This window comes from Pteropus vampyrus, unplaced genomic scaffold, assembly GCF_000151845.1.
Source record: "Pteropus vampyrus isolate Shadow unplaced genomic scaffold, Pvam_2.0 Scaffold33, whole genome shotgun sequence".
NCBI lineage: Eukaryota > Metazoa > Chordata > Mammalia > Chiroptera > Pteropodidae > Pteropus > Pteropus vampyrus.
In genome coordinates, this window is record NW_011888814.1 from 7,675,261 (window position 1) to 7,697,564 (window position 22,304).

Sequence of the window (22,304 nt, forward strand, 5' to 3'; positions counted from 1 at the left end):
GCATCTACCCGTGCCAGGCATTGGGCTGGGAATTCTGCTATAAATAAATCAGACAATCTGATGACATTTGTGTGGGCAAGGCGACAATTATATTACAATCTGATAAGTGCTCTCATAGACCAAAAATAGGAGGAAAAATAACTTATCCTGTTCTGAGGGAAGGCAGTCTTCTCAATGCCTTCCAGGGGAGATACTCTGATTTCTAAGTGGGGAGTTGAAGGATGAGGAAATAGTAGCCAGGTGAAGTGAGTGTGAGTGAGGAGGCAGCAAAAGTAATAGTCAGAGACTTACTTTTGTCTTTGCCAGCAATTTATTTCGTACATGTTTGTTGTGAGAATTATAATAATTTTGTAAGTCAATAGCATATACAAGATAATATCTCTCAATAGGCCTAACAAATGACAGATTAATCACACTCTTTTTCCATGAAGGAATAAAGTCAAAATTTTAACAGAAGCATACTTTTTATACAAGGAGAGCCGGCAGCCAACCCAGAGCTGAGCTCTAGCTGCCAGAGCAAAAGTAAAAGTCCCCCATTGCTAGAGCACATTACTAGGGAAAAAAGACACCAGTGTTGGTAGGCTAGGTGAGCTGATCTTTTTGGAGGAGACTTTGAGTGGTTTATCACCACTGTCACTGATGACACTCTGGCATGATTTACTTCATTCTTACATCAAAACAACCTCATTTGTAAAAACTTTTTTTTTTTTTTGTCTTTGTCATCACCATATACCACTTAAGTCACAAGCAGGCAGATTCAAAATCATCATATTAAACCAATAAACAATACCTCCAAAGACCAAAACGAAGTTCACTTGGCCTGTGCAGACTGTGTGAGAAGAGCTGGTGTTGACAGGTCACAGGAGGGATGTGGGGAGTAGAGAGACATGATTAGATCTGCACTTTAGAAATGTCACTTTGGCTGCAGTAAGAAGAATGGATGAGGTGTAATTAAGGAAAACTGGTGTCAGAGAGCTCTACTATAAGCCTAGTGCAGCAATCCAGTTGAAAACATGCCAGGTTTAAGTAATAGGAGATATTTAATAATAATCATAACAAATTTAACACATAGATTCATTCAGGCAGTGTTCTGTGTTCAACATATACTAATTCATACAATCCTCAAAACCAGAAAAACCCTAGGAGGTAGGTTCTATTATCATCTTTATTTTACAGATGAGAAATCCATGGAACAGAGATACTACATAACCTGCTCAAGGTTATACAGTATTGGGATGTGAACCTAGAAAGTTTGGTTCCAGGGCCTGTGTACTTGACTTGACTGCTGTAGATCTAACAGATTTCAACGCTTGACTAAGAATTGGGGAATGAGGAGGAGGGAGAGTCATTGATGTTCTCCAGATTTCTGACTTGCGGGTGGGTAGCTTTTGGTGTCATTATTTGGGCTGAGACACATACGAGGGAAGAGCAGGTTGGGGAGAAAAGATAATAAGTTCCTTGTGAGACGTGTTGAATTTGAATTTCCAAGATGACAGCCATGAGCAGATAGATATCTTGAGTATCACTAGAGATATACGTCTGGAACTCAAGAGGCTGTTTTTTAACAGGTGCTATATATTTGGGAATCATTAGCATGTAGCCATGGGAATGGATGTCTTAAGAAGACTGTTTCAAATTAGGAAAGAAGATGCTTTGAGAAGAGCCCAGAGAAATATCAGTATTAAGGGGTAGGCAAAAGGAGTCATTCATAATAGAAATGAAGAGGAGCCCCTAGAAAGATGGGAAGAATACAAGTAGTACGGGAAGGAAAAAGGCATTTTTAAAGAGCAAACGGCTTCAAATGCTACGGAGAGCTCAGCAAAGCGAAGTGTGAAAAGCATCCATTGAATGGAGTCACAGGGCAGTCATTAGTGACCTTGCAGAGAAGAGTTTCTGTAAACAGTCCCAGCAGTAGTCAGAGTGCAGTGGGCTGAAGATTGAACACAGGGTGAGGATGTGGAGGCAACAAAGAATTTCACCAAGAGGGTTTGCTTGTGAAGGCAGGAGAGCTATCTGGAGAGGAAAGTGGAGTAAAGGAAAAATTTAATTGTTTTTACTATGCAAGAGACTTGATAATATTTAAATGCCAATGATAGGAATCCAGGGTAAACTGAGAGGCTATATAAACAGGAAAGGGAATTATCTATTAAGAGAGTCCTTGAGAAGTTAGAGGAGGTGGATCCAGAACACAGATGGAGAGTTTAGCTTAAGCAGTAGGAGGAAGTTTTTGGGTTTTTTTTTTTTGTTTTTTGTTTTTGTAATAAGGGAGAAGAGAAGAATGAGAAGGATGATAAGTTTTTATATTTGGTGGTGGGAAATGAAGAGAGTTATTGATGGCTTTTATTATCTCTCTGAAGTAGGAGGCCTTATCACTATTTGAGAGTGTGGGAGACAGTGGAGTTGGAGTTGAAGAAAACAGAGAAGGCTTAAAATAGGCCTAGTGATTTTTAGGGCAGTATGATACCATAATGATACATGTTGTTTTATTTTATTTTTATTATTTTTTTTAACACCTTCAGTACTAGCTATTCCTAGGTGGTCTCCCACCCAGGTACTAATCAAGTCCGACTCTGCTTAGCTTCTGAGATCAGACGAGACATGTTATTTTACATTTGTACAAACCTAGAGAATGTACAACACTAAGAATGGACCTTAATGTAAACTGGACTTGGGTGATTATGCTGTGTCAATATAAGTTGTAAGGAAGACACCACTCTGGTGCGTGATGTTGATGATGGGAAAGACAATGCATGTGTATGGGCAGGGGGTATAGGAGAAACTTCTGTACCTTCTCCTCAATATTACTGTGAACCTAAAACTGCTCGAAAAAAATAAATTAATTAAACAAAAAATCCAGACCCAGTGGAGTTGGAGATCAAAGTGACTGAGGAAATAGAAGAAATTTCCAGCAGAAGGGAGCAGATAAAAAGAGGTTAGCTAGATTGAGGGAAAAGAAATTCTACTTGAAGAACAGTTTGTGATTGGTAGCCTCTAAGGTGATCCCCAATGATCCTGCTTCCTGGTATTCATTCCCTCAGGGGATCCCCTCTCCTTGAGTGTGGACAGAACCTAGCGACTCTTCTAATGAACAGAATGTGACAAAGTGATGGGGTGTTACTTTTGAGATTAGATTTAAAAAAGGCTCTGGCTTGCTTGTCCTCTCTTGCTTTCTCACTTGTTTGCACTGATGGAAGCCAGCTACCATATTGTGACCTCTGCGCCATGGAGTTGCTGACCCTAGACCTTGACCCAGGGACATGTGAAATGTGGAGGAATTAGCAAACCACTTCTTTTCAAAGGAGCTGTAGGGGTAAGTGGTGTCCCCGGTGCAGAGACAGGTTTGAAGATTAAATGAGGTTTGAAGTCCTTGGCTCCATATAGTGGGTACTCGATGAATATTAGTTGTCTCTAAACATTCACTTAGACATTTGTATGCCCTGGCTCCCGCCCTCCGTCATCTCTTTATTCAAAAGAGAATAGGGCTAGGTGAGGGGCTGGGAATGGGCGGCTGAAGGCTGTCAACACACTCGGTCAAAGGACTGCCTCCTCCCTGCTCAGGGAGAGCATGTAGCAAGGCTTTTCCAGGCTTCACCGGAGCGGGAAGAGCCCGAAGAACGGGGGTCGTTCTCCTTAGTGTACAGGACACGTCACCCTCTAAAACAGATTTTTTCTTTCCATCAACAAACATTAATTGAGCGCCTTACAAGTGCTAAGACACCGGCGACACAAAGACGAGCGAGATATACTCCGGACTACAGGGAGGAAGCGCGGCCGCGTTCCGTTTCAAGGCCAACATCGGCAGATTTCATGATGCTCAGACTTTTCCAAGTTCCCCCACACTTTTAGCCGAGGTAAAATGTCAGAAGTCGGTGTATAGTCACTACTGAGATCCTTCCAGGACCTGTCCTCTTTGGCTCCTGGTTCTCAGTCCGCACTCCCCAAGTCGCGTGCGACCTCCTAGAACGCCGGCGCCCACGTGGGTTCCAGGACCCGCCGGGCAGGGCGCAATGGGAGGAGCCTGGAGGGTAAGCGAGGTTGGCCCTAGCCCTGAGGCTCCCAGGGCCGCCCGCGCCCCGCGGCCAGATGCTGACGTGTCCTTGCCTTCCCACTACACCTCCCGACACTACCTACTAGGCTGCCCCGGAAGTCCCGCCCCAGACTTAGCCCGTCACAGCAAATCAGTTCTTTCAGCGCTTCCTGGAGTTCGCTACCCGTTTTGAGACCAAGGGGCGGTGCTTTGCGAGCAGGGTGCCTATTGGCTTGAGGTCCGGCAGGCTCTGGGCGCTAATTGGCCGGAGGGCGGTGGCGTTCTGGCACGCTTGCGCGGCGAGTAGAACGTGTGGCGGCGGCGGAGATCGCGTCTCCTTTTTCGTTCCCAGTCCCGCTGCTGCTCTTGTGAGCGCCCGGCGTGTCCGTCCAGTCCATCGCCCGCAGCCGGTCACCTGTCTGATTCTCGCCGCGGCGGCCTCTCACCAACACCGACACCCACATTGACACCTTCAAGCTGGTCCGCCGCCTTACTCGTTGTCTTTCCATCTCTACACATGGCCTCCTCCGCGCAGAGCGGCGGCTCCTCCGGGGGACCCGCGGTCCCCACCGTTCAGCGGGGCATTGTCAAGATGGTGAGAACGGGGCCCTGGACACCGACCCCACCGCCTGCCTCCGGGCGGGAGTCTGGCACTGGCTTCTCTTCCCCTCCTGCCAGCTTGCATAGTCTTCCAGACCCCTTTTCTCTGCCCCCCTTCACTTTTCAACCTTTCTCGGAATCCCCTCCCTAAAAGGAACCGGACACCGACTCCCCTTAGTATTTTGCCTCCTGACACCCTGGCATCAGGGGTCACAGTGATTTCCGTGGTCGCAGCACTGAGATCTCTTGGCTCTTTACCAAGACAGACCGATTATTGATTGATTAACGGAGATAATTTTTTGATGTCTGTCCTCTCCCCGTCCTTCTGTCCATTTTGACATTTGCTGAGCAGTTTGCAGTTTTTCGAGATCCTGACATCCGCTCTTCCCTGGAACTCTAGGAGTACTTGGCCATCTTGAAGCTTTTCTGTTTCCACCGACGCTCAGTTACTTACTCCAAGTTTCTTCGCTCTCTGGCCCTCATTTCCCGTCTTTTCCTCTCCACCTCGTGTCAAGTTCGTAGTTCTGAGAGTTCTTGGGATTTGTGCTCCCTCCTCCTTTCGACCCTTAAAATGTTTGGCGGATAGGAATCTTAGAGATCATTATTGTTCCCCCACCCCTTACAGTGACTTGCCTGAGGTCACATGGTGGTTTGGGTTCGAGCCAGGACCAGAGCTCAAGTGTTCTGATTCCCAGTCTCGGGCTCTAACACTATAGATTCTGCCTGATTTTATATCCCTTCACTCTCCACATTCTTGAATTTTGAATTCAAAACCCTGTTAAGTTTATTTTTAAAAATTTACCCCTAACTTCCTGATAATGTAGTATAAATTCTTTATCATTTGTCCCTCAGTTTTCCTCCCCCGAACCCTCCTAGATCTTGGAACTTGATGTTTCTTGGTTGTTACCAGATTTTATGGTTGTGATGACCACAGACTTCTAGATTTCACATCAGACTGCAGTTCTGATTTTTCTATCTGGAACAGCAAATAATCTTTATGACTTTCTCCCAGAGCTCCAGTTTTTGCTGTTGTAGAAAGTTTTAAAAATATTCTATTTTCTTGGCTCATTGCCTTTCACAGGATAAAAATGTTCTTCAGTCGTGTGTATATAAATCGGAATTCAAGATTTCTCTCCCCGCGCCCCCCCCCCCCCCGCCCCAATTCTCATGTATTCATTTCTTAGGTAATATTCTGACCTCAGCTGAGATCCTTAGGGTTTTCAATATTTCTTTTTCTCCCTTTATTTATACATAAGTGGAGTGTCAGAATTTATCAGAAACTGAATGAGAAGGGACTTTCCAAGGTCCACATATTTCTCCCTCATTAAAATATTGAGCTGATCCATCAAAGGATTATCCTGAAGTGGCTCCTCTTTCATTAGCTTTTTCATTTGCACTGGTCTTTCCCTTCACCAGAGAGCAAAGCATTCCTTGGTCTAGTGGTGGGATCGGCAGTACCAAGTGGATCTTTCTGAGTTTTTTCTTTTGCTAAGGCCCCTCATTTGTGTGGTGGGAGTGGAATGAGGCTGAACATATTTTTGCTTTTACCAGTGCTGGAGGCTTTTATGGCAATCTGCCTACAGATTACCTCCATGGATATTGAATATCAGCAGTCACTTTATTAAGGGTCATGTCTCGTGCTGAGTATTCTCCTTATATTATCTCATTTATAATGCCTAACAAGTAGATAGGATTATTTGCTGGATTTTACAGATATGTATTGAGGTTTAGGAAGAATGAATAGTTTACCCAAGGGCAGGCACTTTTTATTGGTAATAAGAGGCAGAGCTGGGACTTGAACGCAGGCCTGTCTGCCAAAGCACATACTCTTCAACTTCATGCAATGATGCCTCTGACTCCAGGCCATGACTTTGTAATGTGGAGGGTGGGGTCAGTGGTGCATGGCCACAAAATTGTAGGAAAGTGAAGCTGACTGTAATTGAGCTGAGGAAAGATTAGATGTTACTCCTGTCCTGTTTGGGAGCTGCTGTTGTGGTGAGTGACTTCATTTGGTGCTTCTGGTCGTTATGCGCATAGGAGTGTGATATGCAAGACACATTTGAGTCTGGGGGGAGGCTTTTAAAATTCAACGATTAAGTAATCTATACTGCTATTTTTCTGTGACCAAATTGCAGGGGATAGGTGGGTGAGTTCCAGGCAGAGATTAAGGGCAGGAAACTGGGTGAACTACAGAGCTGCAGGCAGATTTGTGCCAGGTTTCCAAGCCTTGTCTGGAATGAAAAATCGACCACTGGCAAATTGCTCTGTATGAAGCTCTTTTGCTAGGCAAAGTTGTATTTTCCTGGAGAGTAATTGTTTCCAGTGGTACTAGGAACTGCTTCGTAAGAACTCTCCAAAGGAAGGTGGAGCTCTGTGACAGAGGAAAATGAGAAGGAAATTGATCAAGAGGAAGACAGTAGTCACTGCTTTTCTGCCTTTTGGGAGAGGCGCAGAAACTGGATCACTGACTAACCAGAGGCATGCTTTTCCGGGTGAGCCCTCTGAATTTGTCTGGACTCAGGCAGAGCTCAAGGTCTGAAATGGTCTAGGGTTGAGATTTGCTGCAGTGAAGTGGAATAGTCCTTCCTCTTTTTTGGCAAAAGAATGGGCTATAGGGCTATGGAAGGTGCAAGTTTCGTCTGGTCTCTGCCTTGCAATCTTAATAAGTCTTGCGTTAACTTTTTTTAAGGTTAAAGAAGAAAAATAACTTGAGAATCAAGTTGTAAAAAATCCTTGCATTTGACCAGTTTTTTAAAATGACGGCGATGGTAGAGGCTGTCTGCTTTTGAGTGGAAGCAAAGGTACCGAGTTGGTTCTGGAATGTGTTTAAGGAGGAAGTGGTCACTAAGTCGACACAAGCGTTTTGGAGCCATTCTGTTACTGAATTGGCAGTCTGGGTGATGGAAAAACTGGAGGTGGATTTACGTTTTTTGAGGTGGGACGAGACTGGCAAGTGTGTGGGCAGACAAAATATAACCTGGAAAAGTAAATGTCTCTGTCAGATCAGATATTTTTTTAAAACCCTGAAGGATTCTAACTCTGGGTTTCTTTGAAAAATTTGCTAGGCCTTTGCTGCAAAAGAACATTGTCAGCACATATTAAATAGACTAGTTTAGGAGGAGTCTTGGGGTACTTAGTATAAAATTCATTCACCCCACATAGCTACGTAGAGGTGGGTATTTTCTCAGGTTTTACTGAACTGAGTTGCTTTCCGTTTTGGGGATAGAGCCTTTTTCTGTCTTTTCACTCTAACTTTCCCATCTAACATGGTAAGTTTGTATGTCTTTTCAGTCTGGAGCCTGCAGGCTGCTTTCGTAACAGCAGAACGAGTCAGCCACAGTTCTTGAATCTTCTGTGCTTATCAGAAGCAGCCATGGAAGCAGCATCTTATCCTGCTTACGGTGTAGAAGGCCAAAGGGAGGACAGTGCCAAATCCCAATTCCCATTTTACCCCACTCTATTTAACTGCCTCCAGAGGGGAAAGAAATCCCTCTGCTAGTCTTTGGTTTTATGCTAAGCACCATGATTTTCATTAGGTGACTAAGGCAGAGGGGCATGTAAAGGAGGAAGGAGATGGCCATAGTTTCCTCCTTTGACAGGAGTTGTACTGCCAGATTTTTGTAAAGTGGGATGTAGACTTCTCGGTGAGTAGCTTAGTGGAAATTTCTCCAGTGTAGGAAATGCTACCTGTAATTTAGATTTAAGCTAAGTGTTTCTTAAGTTTCTGAACTGAGCAGTATGTGTTTTTCCAGAGTGTAGTGGGGACAGAGAGTAGTAGTTTATTGACCTGCTCCTTCCTTCATGCACTTATGCAGACTGTGAAAGGGGATAAAAAACCTTTCCTAAGCTACTTAAAGTACACTCATTCTACTCCACAGGACAAGGTAGCGGAACAACACAGTACTTTTTAGAGCTATTTGCAAAGAAATAGGTAGACTATGATATAAGACTTTTCCCTGCAGTAATAAAATTGCCTTCTCAGCAGGTAAACGTGGTAACTTTCAGTCAAGATTGTAAGTAAAGGAGCTCTAAGTTTTTACTACATCTTAAAGGCTTTCTGTCATCTTTTCTGTGTGAAAAGGAAGCATCTGTCTGACTCTAGTTGTGCTGACAGTGGCTCCTGCCATGTACTAATGATATAGATTGATGAGCTATCATATTTCCTTTTTTTCTTGAAGGTAAATTTTTTGATCATCTGTGTCAAGCTCTGTCTGGGTATTGGAGAAACAGTGATAAAAAAGTAGATCAGATTCCTGCCTTTATGATTCATGGAGGAGACAGACAATAATAAGCAATCAGCATCGTAATATGAGATAGTGATTTCAGGTAGGGGAATGGGGCAGAGTGGTCGAGAATAAGGGAAGGGGTGGCTCCTATAGATAGAGTGCTTCTCAGTATCAGAAGCAGCCATGGAAGCAGCATATCTTATCCTGCTTATGATGTGGAAGGCCAAAAGGAGGACAGTGCCAAATCTCAATTCCTATTTCACCCTACTCTATTTAACTGCCTCCAAAGGGGAAAGAAATCCCTCTGCTAGTCTTTGGTTTTATGCTAAGAACCATGATTCATTTACACTGAGATCTGGTGGACATCAGAGAACCAGCCATAGGGGAAGGATGTTCTTGGCAGATGGAACAGCAAGTGCAAAGGCTGATGGAACAGCAAGTGCAAAGGCTGTCTCCACTGATTATTATCTTCAATGTTTTTACAGTAGTTCTTCAGTTTCTTCAAGTTCAGTGTCAACAGAAATGGTGTGGGTTTAATCTCAGTATTAATATGTGTTTGTGGCTGATAAAAGGCAGAAAGGCATCGGGGATGGTGCTTGTTCTGGTACCCTGGTAAGATTAATAGCTGACATTAAGTCCATTGAATAAATGTAAATGATGGGAGACTGGTAAAAACATACCTGTTCTCGGTCATATTCATGTTTCTTGCAGGGCCAAGACTAAGGTTTTTTTTTTGATTTCCTTTCAGCCAGTCCTATATATTGCCAGAGTCACTACAGGTACCCCCCCCACTTTTCGAAAGTTCATATTATACCACTTTGCTTTTACGAAAGACCTGTTTTTGCTAACTGGAAGAAATCCCAAGAGGATTTTCACTTTTATGAAAAAGGGTGAAAAGTGAGAATAGCGTTCAGCATTTGTTGTGCAGCAAGCTGTTACGGAGGCAGCGTGCACCCCAAGTAGCAAGTGTGGCCCCACCAGGCTCCTTCCTGGAGAACTACGCTCCGCGTCAAGCTGCCATAGCTTTGAATATCTGTGAGCATCTGTACTTTATCTTAATTTATTTTGTGCATCTGTTAGCCAGATATATCCTAAGGTAACACAAAAGCCTGAGACCTCGTAATGGTGTTATGCTTAGCATAAAACTGGATGTAATTAAGCATTTCAGTTGTGGCGAACAAAATAAAATTGTGTGTGTGTTGAATTTTGGGTCTCGGAATTCTCACAATTTTTCGCCATATAAATTAATGGTAATTGCTACTTCATTTTACCCCATTTCAGCTTAAGGAAAGGTTTCAAAGGAACACTCTACTTTTGGATAGCGGGGGAAACCTGTACCTTTCTTCCAATGGAGGGGACCCGGACAAAAAGATAAATGCCAAGACCAGGCTCAGTGACTTTAAAGAACATCTAGAACTTGTCAATGTTCATACTGCAGGTGGCATTTCATTACTGCATGGAATTTACTTTGGCCTCTTACTTTAGCCAAGCTTTCACCAGTGGTGGTAAAAAACAAAGTAGCTGCTTATGGTCAAGAAGGAACTAGCTTATGCACATGACTCTTAGTTGACATGAGCGGGGATTCCTGAGGCTGGGTAGTGGTCACTAAATGGTAATAAGTGGGCACATGATTTGGGGAGTCTATGCCCCAATTTACTTGGGGAGTGAAATTTGGGAAATAAGTGAAAATTTTTAGTTTTCATTTGTAAGTTCAAAAGAGAAAATTGGCCAGGTTGTGAATCCACGTAAGAAGGATCTAAGGTCTGCTGTGCACTCACTTCTCAGTGTGGGCTAGCTCTTCACCCTACAGGTATGGTTCCAGCAAGGGCTGCAGTAGATAACCTTTGGGGTCTGGTCTTTGATTTTATTTCATTTTATTCTCCAAGGAAGAGCATAGCTAAATATTGAGAAAATTCTTTACCTTATCAGGGACGATGAATGGAGTAAAGGGATTCTACTCTTACTGGATTTATATAGCTTTTCCTCATTTCTTGTTGGGAGATGGATACACACCCAGATTCTGTTGCTGCTTCCTCTCTTAAGAGACTGACATATGCTTTTTGTTTTTACAGCAGAAATTGATGCAGAATCACAGGTTGTGAACATTTGATGCAGATGGAGTGTTGTGGGATTTCGCTTATTTTCAGTGAGACTCAATATGATAAATTAATGTTATGTTTTTCTCACTTAGCTCTAATGTTTAGGGAAAAAAAGAACAGTGGTTTCAGTTGGCATTTTTTTAAAATTGGAAGTTAAGGAACTTACAGGGAAAATAAAGCTAATGAAAATTTAGATGATATTTTCAGATGTCATTTTTGAGATATTCAGTCTACGAAATAAACTGGCACATTTTCTCCTTTTATATGCTTAAGATGAGTGACTTAAGGTACCATCTCCTCTCTCTTTTTATGCCTTAACATATTTTGAGGTACTTTAAGTGGGAAGTAGTCTACTTGGGATAGTCTTTGAACCAATTTCATGTGTAATACGAGGAATTGAGGAGATTTGGGAAGTCTGTGCTTAAAGTAAATAAATCTAATATATTAACTTTGTCCCCAGGAAGCAACCTGGCAGAAAAGAGAGATCATTGGCCTAAGATTCAGGGGAGACAAGTTCTCGTTCGGATGCTGCTGTTTTCCATCTGGGTGATGTGGGGTTAGATTCTACCAGTCAGACTTTCGTTTTCTCTTAAATGGGGTGGTTGGGCTCATTGTCTCTAAGTTCCTTCCAGTCTCAAGAGGCTGACTAAGAAAGCCTGTATTACATGTGTTTTAGGCATGATGAATCAGAGCTGAAAAATCTCACCTTAGGGTGAGCTTCGCTTTGAATTGCTCTTTATCCTGTGTGAAATCTGTTCCCATTGCTTTTTTTTTTTTTTTTTTTTTTGAGAAGGTGACTTAGTTGAAATATGGTTTCCTGGTATGGAAGACTTAAGTGAATCAGATGGTGGAGTGGTGGAGGGTGGATAGGAGAGAGCCAGGCAGGTTCCTGGCTTTAGAAGTGGTATCAGGTTAGACTAGTGGGAGCAGTTGTTTGAGACCCAGAGGAACATGGTGCCAGTGGGCTTTATTCACCCAGTCTTAGCTCTTCTTTAGAATGTGGTGACTTTCCAGTGCAGTAGGTCTTGATATGAAATGGGTGGAGATGAAAAGGGCACTCTAGGAATGTGTAGCTCCTGGCAGAGTTCCTTCTGGCCGTGCTCATGATGGGGGAAATCTGCTGGGCCTGTGGGCATGATAGAGTTCTGGGCTCTGCTTTACACACTTCGAGGCCAGAGCCTCTTCCTTCAGGTCATTGTAATGGTCTTTGGCAGATCTTTTCCATTTCCATTTAATATTCAAGTCGAGGAACCATCTTAATCTATTCTTGGTAGTTCCTCACATGGTTTCTTTTTTTTCCCCCTTTTTATTATAAGCCTTCTTAAAATCTTTCTGGGAGTAGATTTAGAGAGAGAAGGAGTTCAGTGATTTCCTAATCGGGTCATTGCATCAGGACCACCTAGAAGGCCTTTTAGAGGCATGAATTAGAATCTTTGTGAATGTGGCCTGGGAAATTGTATTTTAAATTCTAGGTGGCTCTGAAAGGATTGGTTTGAGATTGATCCAGTAGCTGGCATTTGAGACCCACTGATCTTTTTAAAACTCCTGTGCCGTATGTTGTTTGAAGGCGCAGGACACAAATGACAAAAGAAGTATATGTTCGGGCAGGCGCACCGCAGTTTTATATGAGGGGAAGATGGTAGTTTGTCTCTGTGTTTTTAGCACTTGTCTTGATGGCTCAAAGGACACTTCGTATTGCTTTTTATCTGTAGCTCAATATTGGTCTGATTTCCTCAGGGTCCATTTACAGTGACCCTGAGATCCCATTCCTGGGTCATAACTGACAGCTGAGAAGTTGTTTTATGTGCCTGATTTAGGCCATATGCTCATTTTAACACTCATCTGCCACTTTTCTTTCTATTTGCATAGATTCCCAAGATCTTCCTATAATTTGGCACAAATGACTTGGCATATTATTACTATGGAAGTCTTTAGTGTTATCTACAAACAAAAAGATTCTATGCTCCTGCTTTTCTGCTTTATAATTCTTAGGAGCCACACACTTGGGCCTTTAGGTTTAACTGTCAGTTTATACCTATTGTGCTTCTTGTTTATAAGTCCCATTCTTAACAGCAAACAACAGTAAAACCCAAAGTGACCTCCTTGGTGGTCTTAGTATTTAGTTTTTATTCCACTGGCTTATCTAATATAGAAATAACTTTTTCTCAACTCTTTGTTCGAAGTCCTTATGATTAGAGGGCATGTTTGTAGCTCCCTAGTGGCCTTTCCTCTTTCGACCATCAGTTTTCTAGTTCATTCCCGAATTCCTTCAAAATGCTCAGGTGACGTGACTGCTATGCAGTATTGATCATTATTGATATTTAAATTTTGGACTTTGTTCTTGCTCATAAGACTTTAAACAGTGCAGAAGTATGTAAATAACAACAAAAAAAATATCTCTTCTTTCTGCCCACCTTATACCTTACGCCTCAGTTTTCTACCAACCATTCTCATTCCCCAAAGTAAATGTGTTTCAAAGCTTTTTTCATGCAGATATATACACCCTTCCTCTTTTTTTTTTTAAGACAGAGAAATGAGGTCATAGCATATGTGTCATGCAGTTTTCTTTTTTAATTAATTGTCACGACTCTGTGTCATAATTATAGGTCTACCTCATTCTTCAATGGTTGAGAAGTAGTCCATAGTTTGGGTGTACTTATGCAATATTTCCTGCTGATATATATTCTTTTGGTTTTTCCTTTTAAACACTGCTACACTCACTGAACATTCCCGTTTCCATGAGGTAGATTCCTAGAAGCGCAGTCACTGGTACCTTTTAATAATCACTTCATGTTTTTGGTGGTTGTAGTGGGGACTTTACTTCATCTGTTTGTTTCTTACAGGTGTCATCTTAGATAAAATTTAAGGCAGAATACAGCTTAACATCTCATGACTCAGTCATTTCACTTTTGATAGTCTCATTTCCCTGATCTGAGTATCCTTGAAAACCACTTTGTTTCCTCAGTGGAGGGCAGGGCCTGGCACCTGGGGAACATGCAATAACTCCTTTTTAATTACGTAAAGACGCCCCAGGTGTTTTCAGGTCTTAGTACTTAAAGGTCAAGAAAGGTCCTTGGGCTTTGGCCTCATCTGCTTTCTCTAAGTTCTGGAGAGTCCATGACTAAGGAACTGTACAGCTACCCAGCTGCAGATGACAGGAGGTGAGAGGCAAGATCATGTGAGAATGTTTGACTTTTTCCTCAGGGCTGGAACGAAATCCTTTTTTCTTGGATAAGAAGGTGGGGGTGGTAGGTGGTGTTCTGCATGACCACATCCTGCATGGGGAAACTGTCATTTTTAGAATTGTTTGGAAAGCCTGAACCAAAGGAGTCATGTTTGCAGCGTTTCAGTGAAATGCAGATCTCAACCTGGTGATTTACGTAGTTTCCCAGTTTTCAGACGTGTGCGTGCCCCATCGTGGATTTATTAGCATGTCCGAACACTTCCTTGACTCTTATTTAGTTTGGAAATCTTTTGGACAGTCAGCTATTTTTTAAATCGAAATGTTATTTTAAAAGGAAACTTAATTTCACTATTGAAAATGGAAAACCATTATTACTTGCCATAACTAGAAAGTACCTTTAAAAAAAACCACAATGAAAACAAAACAGTTATTGAAATCTAGCTAGGTGTTGTGCAGAGGGCTCAGAAGGAAGTTTAACAAATGGTGGAGATGTGCTAAAGGCTTCCTGCCACCAAACTGAAACTTTTTCTTCATTGAAAAGGGGATAGTTTTTATGTATGTGTAAACATTAAATGCTGATCCATTCAGGGTTCATATACCACTTAGAGCAGGGTTTTTTTGTTTGCTTGTTTTTAAACAAGTCCACCACACTTTGGGAAAGATGTAACTTGTACCTTGAGGCAGAACTGAGCTAATTTTCTGGGGTGGCTGTGGTTCAAATCATTAGCTTCACTGATGACTAGCCATTTAACCTTGGACCAGTAATTTTACCCCTTCAAGTTCCAGCTTTACCTGTAAATAGACAAAATAGTACTTACCTATGGGGTTATTGCTGCTTAAATGAGAGAACATGTGTAAATCATTCAGCATTGTCTAGCACATGCGGTATTCAGTAACCATTAGCTGATATTAGTAGTCCAGCAGTTTCTATCTGTCCCCAAGTCAGATGGGGATGAAAATGGAACTGCTGAGGCAAAATGAGAGGAATAACGACACCTGGCAAGTTTTGTGACGATTAAGAGACTGGCTTTTTTGCTGAAATGTCTTTTATAAATAATGTGGTAGCATTTTTTTTTTAAATGTCCTTGGCAAAACAAAAAAGTGAGTAACATGTTAGTCCCTATTTGTGGCTGCGGGGAAAGCTTGTCTATAAAATTTAAAAGTCTGGGAGCCCCTGGTATAACAGAGACGTGTGCACTGGCAAATGTGGAACTCTTCCGAACTTTAGAGGTATCGTCCATTGAACTGTTATTTAGGAAGGCTTAAGAAATGTGTGGAAAACTTCAGTCGTGTGTGTACTAGTTACTTAGTGGCACAGGTATGGCTCGTTAGGCAAAAATACAGCAGGCAGAGTTCTGGCTTCTTTGGCTTCTGCCCCCACAGAAGCCTTCTAGCCTCTGGTACTTTAAGCCTGGCCTGTATTTCGTCACCCTCCTACAACACTTATCACTGCTCCCTCCACCTCCCCCCCTCATAAAAAACCCACTTATCAAAACCTGAAGTTTGATATATTTGGAACAAATTTTTCCACTACATTGTAAAACATTTTTTCTTTGCCCCACGGGGGACGGGATAATACAAATTTTGGGGGGATTTTCTGAACCTGCAGTTTCCCAGGGAAGAGCAACGTGTAGAACCAGCATAAATTGGTTCTTTGCAAGGAACAGCCGCCTACCTGGCCTTGACACCTTTGTAAGGACCGGGTGACTCACATCCCAGTTGGCCCAGTGTTGTTGCAGTTCACACCTGTTGTCTCAGCATAATTATCAGTAACACCCCCTTTTCACTCTCGGAAGTGTCCTGATTTGAGTGATAAAATGTATGTTAAGTGGGTTTAGTTAAGAACTGTCAAGTCTGGAGAAAAGAGTGTGTGGTGGCATAGTTCACAGACCAGTGTAAGCAGAAAGTGGATGGTTCTGTGAGTCTAGCTACTGGAATGGCCTGAGAAGAGGAGGGCCTGTGGCTGAGAAGAAAGACCTCCCTGGAGAGGAGGCTCCCTGGGCTCGAGACCCCAGGCTGTGTGCTTGATTCTAGCTAAAGCTGTTAACTTGGGGCCGGTGGCTGTATGTTGAAAAGGGGATCTTGCGATGGTGGAAGAGACAAGTCTTGACAGAGGCAAAGGAATAAAAGGCAGGAGAAATGAGTAAGCACAGGTGAGAATACTCAGCTATTCTTAAAAGCAGCTGTGAGCTATGTGGATTCAGTGTGCAAGGTGAAGGCAACTTGCCTAAAGTGACAAAGGGTCTCTGGAAGTTTGGAGGAGAGAAATAAACAAGAACTGAGGCTTCTAAGTTTTTCTGTCCATTCTCTGGAATACACTAATAAGGTGTTAGTGAACTTTTAAACCTTATGAATTCTGTTCCAGGAGGGAAATTCATTACATTATAGCTTTGAATAGCAAGGGGCATTTTTATTTTTGGCAACACCCCAGTGAATCAGTACGGCAAGTGTGATTTATCTGCTTACGTAATAGGACTTAACAGGTCTTCATGAAAAGTGGTGTGTTCTGTTCCTCCCTTTCCTTCCTCCCCTCTGTAAGGGTGAGGAGATCGTAGGACCAGGTCCTGGAATCCTGCTGGGATCTATTCCGTGTGCCATAATTGTGTTATTACTCTTGGCAGGTGAGCCCTTTCACAGCCCAGAGCCCGGGAGGCTGCCTCTGTTCCGTAAAAGCCCTGAGTTATCTTGTTAAACTCTCCAGTGAGAGCTTTAGAATCTCCTGAGACCTCTCGCAGGCTCTCTGTGGGGCAGAGGCCCAGCTCCCCATTAACCCCGCCCTGCCCCTGTGTTAATCATCGGGATTCTAGCTCTAGAATAACTTTCCTACATAGCAAGGCAGTATAGGGCTGCTAGCCTGACTGCTTGGTTCCATTAACTACTTAAGAGGTCCTGTATGGGTGCTCTGAATGAAAGCTCCTCTTACTCTCTTGTCAGAAGAAAATGTGTTTCTTTGATTATTAACAGGAAAAGCTGAAAGCCAAGGCAGAGAGAAGAATAAGCTTGGGACTCAGATAATCTGAGGAACAGCAACTCAGAAAATTGATTTTTGAAAGTGGTCGATGGCACAAGGCTAATTTTAAAGCTACCCCATGTGTCCTGGCTGCTCATAAACTTTTTTTGAAATTTCTATGCTTTATATGCTAAAAGAATGTTCACTTATTTATTGAAGAGAGTGACCCCCCACCACCACAAAAAAAGGTAAGAGGAATCTCAGAGCTGGATATTATGGTTTGCATAGGGCAAGTAGAATATTATGGATGTTTTTAATAAAAATGGAGGAGCACTCTTTTCTGAGTGGTGCCTGTAGTGAAGATATTACAGCGGGTTCCAGATCGTGGCCAAATGGTTTTCTGTTTAACTTCTTGAGGTGTGCACATCTGTGTTATGATGAAGGATGGGGTGGGCTGGGGCACTAGTGTATAGTGGGAAAGGAATGACCACTTGTAATTATTCCTTCATGACAGTTTTCCTAGTGTTTTAATGATAAAGAGAATCCTGGGATGGTATGTTTTAGCATTCAAGGACTCAAACATGTATTGTAGATTTGTGATTTGTACTTCTTTATTTTGATACCTAAAATTGACTACCAACATCTCAAATAGGAAAAGTTTCCAGATAAGTTTGGAAAATAAAACTGGAAATTTAAACTAGACTTTGGGTGATGAACACACAATAGAATATACAGATGTCAAATGATAATGTACACCTGAAAATTATGAATGTATTAACCAGTGTTACTCCAATAAACAATTAAAAAAAAACAAACTTGAAATTTAATGCTTTTCATAGGTAGCGTAGAAGTTGAATTGAAGTTCTCCAGTCAGTCCTGCATGTAAACCAAAATGAGCATATTACAAATTCTTTAGAGATGATTTTCTCTGAATAGTATTGAGTATTACGCTCAACAAACTACCCTCCCTATTGCTGAAAGTTCTGGAAAAAAAAATGCACATAACTTTACAGAAGCAAACCTGAGGGATAGTGAATGCAACAGTCTTCACTTCTCTAGGATATTTCGGGACGTCTGCTATTCTTTCATTTAGCCATATCTGGTATACGGGCCTCCTGCCCCCTTTTTATCATTGGATTATGATTGATACTTTGTACATTGTACATTTCGCTCAGGGACACTGTGACAATGGCAGTGCTGTGAGGAGGAGAAATGAGATAACTGCAGCTACAGCCATTGTGGCTAGGAATAGCTGCTTTCTCCCCCTCCCTGGATCAGGAATTGTGGTTGCACTGATCTTCTGAGCACTGGAGTTGGGGAGGAGGATGGAGTCAGTTAAAGGGTGGGGTGGGAGCTGGGCTTACAGAGCCTGTTAACTGAGTACCCCTGAGACGCAATCCCAGGCTCTTCACCTGCCTTGGCCACCCCCGCTTCGATTCCATTTGTCCCTGAAGGGAGGGGGAAAGGGCTGTTTGCCATCAGGACCATTTTTTCTTGGGTTCCTTAACAGAAGAAGACCTGCGTCTTTGGGGAGTTACTTCCTATACGTGCGGGGCCAGGACATGAATTCAAGAGAAATAAGATCTTCAGCCTTCCTCTCGCATACATGCCCACACGTAGTAGTTATGAAACAGAGTAGGCATGCATCTAAAATGTGTGTGAACCAAAAAATTGCATTAGTTATTGAAACCCACAAAATAAGCTGGAGCCAGCTACCCTAGAAGTGTATATTTTGAAGTGTTTAAGAAAAACAATTGGTGACTTTTTAAAGTGTGTTAAAGATTTCTGGTAGTCCCTAAACCAAATCTGTGGACTAGGGCTCCAGTCTGTGATTGTTCGGTAAACACTATGACAGGCTGGGTTGTAGAAAACATTGAGAATTGGAATCGTTAACACTACTCGTGACAGGCACAAGAACACACCTGTAATACTTCGTGCACATGCAGTGCTTAGAAGAGACCCTCAGGGTCTAGAGTTTGATGTTAGTGGCTGCATTGTACTTCAGTTGGGGTCTGGTTGGTGGGGTGTGATGGTTGGGTGTGAGCCTGTCAAAGACAGATGTGCCCCGGCTTGGTAGTAGGCTAGACTTGCCTGCGCCCTCTCCACTACGCACCTCCCTCCCTGTCAGCGTCTTCTCTTTCTGTCCACTTATATTTCTCTGTGAGCTTGTTCCCTGAAGATAAGAGGAAATAATATTACTCTCATCGCTATTAGTTTAGGCATTCAGATTTGTTTTTGTTACCTCGGTGTTTGGATATAAGCTTTAGGATGTAAATCTTCCGAGAGATTCTTGTCTATTAAACAAGAATAAATAAGAGCATCATGGAAAATATAATCAGAAGAAATGACAGCATTTGCTCAGACACAAAGTATCCCTTTGGGGGATATAGGAAGCGACTGAGAAAAGTCGGAATACAATTGAATATTGAACAGTTAATTGGAAAATTCTCGGATGTGGTCTGGGATATAGATTTGAGTGGTTTCTGTTGAGAATAGAGTAGACTTGACAGCTCACAGGAAATAATTAAGTGGTTAGAAATGAATTAGATAAGACATTCTTGAAGGAGGTAACAAGGGAAATTCACCATCTCATAATAAGAGGACTGATGAGGGAAACGTGTTGAAGAAATGTTCCCAGAAATAACAGGAATTTCCTAGGGGAGACTGAAATGATGCTGAAGAAAGTTGGAGTTGCATTAGAGAAGGGAGAGACAATGCCGGACAAGGTATTCAACTCTGGGAATGTGGAGAATCCTAGGTGAGGGGAGGACTGGGCCAGGACATGTTTGCCTGTAGGTCATGCTGGGGAGGTAGCACGCATTGGAAAACATGGGCTACCTGTTGTCTTTTGGTAGAGAAACAGAGCATCTGTGAGTGCAACACATGCTCTTAAGAGCTTGGCTCTTGTTAGCTTCAGCAAAAGTCCACTAAGCTACCAGCTGCTTAAGGACAAGGACTGTGTCTTGTTTTTGTGTCCCCTCTCCAGAATCTAGCACTGTTTGATACACAATAGGGCCATTTATTTATTTGAAAAATGCTTATTAAATGCTTACTTTGTCTCTGGTCTTGTTCTGGGTTCTGGCGGGTACTGTGGTAGATAAGATAGATATGGTCCTTGCCTTTACAGAGCTCGCAGCATAGAGAGGAAAACTGAAAATAAACAGTTATACTATTCAATAGTGTGATGAATTCCATGGGAAGAAGTATAGCGTGGTCAGAGTACACAGCAGGGCGATCTGACCTAGTCTGGGGATTGGGAAGGCTTCTTTGAACAATTTAAGCTGAATTTGCTGGAGCACCTATGTGTCTGAGCCAGGCAGTTAGAGAGGAATAAAAGGGCAGGGAATAAATAACTTTCTTGGGCATACGATAAATGTCACCTGAAGATCTTATTAAAATGCAGATTCTGATTCAGTAGGTCCAGGTTGTATCTGAGAGTCTGCGTTTCTAATAAGCTCTCAGGTGATTGCTGGTCTGTAATTGCCTTCAGAGGCTTTCTGTGCATTCTTCTCCTTATGTCTCTCCTTTTTATTCTTTTGTTTCAGTTGAGAGATGATGGGATTTGACTGGGTCGTTTCCCCCCAAGTCTGTAGCCATAGTGGCTGCAGTGATATAAATGTACAGCTTTCAAACTGTAGGTCCTTAGCAGTAGGGACTTATTCTTCCTCTCCCTTCCATGTGTTGGCTGAAAATACTACTCTCCTGCCCTTCTGTGATCCTGACAGCCTACATCATAGAGAAGGCCGAGGGAGGTGTGTGTGGGGAGAGCGCAGGTGCAGAGGAGGAAGTCTTAGGGTTTGGTAAGGACAAATGAAAATAAAGTCTTAAACTCAAGGTTCAGTTTCTTGCAAATGAACATAGAGAATTTCTCTTGACATTCCTCTAAAATCTTTCCCTTTGCTTCTAGATTAGAGCAGGAGTTCAGACACTGATGATTGTTTTAATTCTCTAATTCCTCTTTGATAATAAAGAAAGCCAACTCTCAGATTGTGACCAAGATTGTAAAGCTAAGGCTTCACTTAAACAAGAAATTTGTATGGTGCTCTTGTCTCTTATAGAATGTTCTCAGTTACTCAAACTCTGAACTTTCATTAGGTGTTTATCAAGACTTTTGAGACATAAGGGCTTTCTGGTCTTTCTGAATATAAAACCTAATTAGATCATATATGTAAAAATTTAAAATCCCTACCAAGTAATTAGCATAGCGGAAGGGGATCTCTTTTTGTGGGGGAATGTGGCAATAGCCTTTTTGAACTGTGTGCTCAGAGAAGTTTAAATTTTGTGATTTCAAAGTGTAGCATTTTATTTCATTTGGAAGAAGAACATGAAACAATGAGTGGATCAGAGAAGTTTAAATTTTGTGATTTCAAAGTATAGCATTTTATTTCATTTGGAAGAAGAACATGAAACAATGAGTGGATCACATAGAAAAATCTGGTCCTTGGAACACGATAATAGTTTGACATTCATTTTCTCGGTATTGTGTGCTTGGGGGTGGGGGAGCAAGGTGCAGAAAAGGACAAACTTTAAGAACCATAAGTGAGATCTAGTTCTAGCGTTTGTTTTATTTGAGGCTCTAAAGCAACCAGTAGTACGTTTAGCAGCTAAAAGAGTTTTTTAAACTTTATTTTGAAATAATTTCAAACTTGCAGAAAAGTCATGAGAATAGTACAAATAACTCCTATGTCCTCTTCACCTGGATTTCGCCAGTTGTCATATCATCCTCTCTGCATTTATTACATACAGGCATTCATAGTACTTACATTCTATAAAGTTGCAGACACCAGAGTAGTGAATACTGAACCATTGCTTCTGTGAGAATTACAGTTAGGTTCCTGTGAGCCTCTGGTCACCACATTTTCAAGTAATAATACATAACCCTGTTCTATGTGTGCTTCTGTTTAAAGACACTGTAATATATATTGTTGATTCATTAACATTGACCTTATGATCAATAGCACTATATATAATTCATGCCTGAATGGAATTCACCTAACATATTTTCTCTGTAAGGCACATCACCACAGCTTTCTCTGTGCTTAGGAGCACTTCAGAACTACCCCCGGGGTCATTTAAAGCTTACACAGTGAAATCTCCAACAAAAAGCCCTGATCACAGCAGTGATTTTCCTTTACCTTTTAATAGCCTGAGTACTTGACCCTAACTTTTTGAGAGAGGGGTCAAATCCTGCAGTCATAATCTTTAGTGATGATCTTTT

General features: G+C 42.1%; 1 protein-coding gene across 2 annotated transcripts in view; it reads left to right on the forward strand.

The window, feature by feature from the left end:
* Positions 1–4,314: 4,314 nt before the first annotated feature.
* The window catches only part of SND1 (staphylococcal nuclease and tudor domain containing 1), a 417,018-nt gene continuing 399,028 nt past the window's right edge, over positions 4,315–22,304 (forward strand). The window contains exon 1 of one of the 2 annotated variants that reach the window (XM_023528894.1): positions 4,315–4,622. In XM_023528894.1, coding sequence (XP_023384662.1) covers positions 4,545–4,622 — 78 coding nt within the window. In that variant the 5' untranslated portion in view covers positions 4,315–4,544. The remainder of the gene's footprint in view (positions 4,623–22,304) is intronic. The other variant, XM_023528893.1, reaches the window with a different exon arrangement.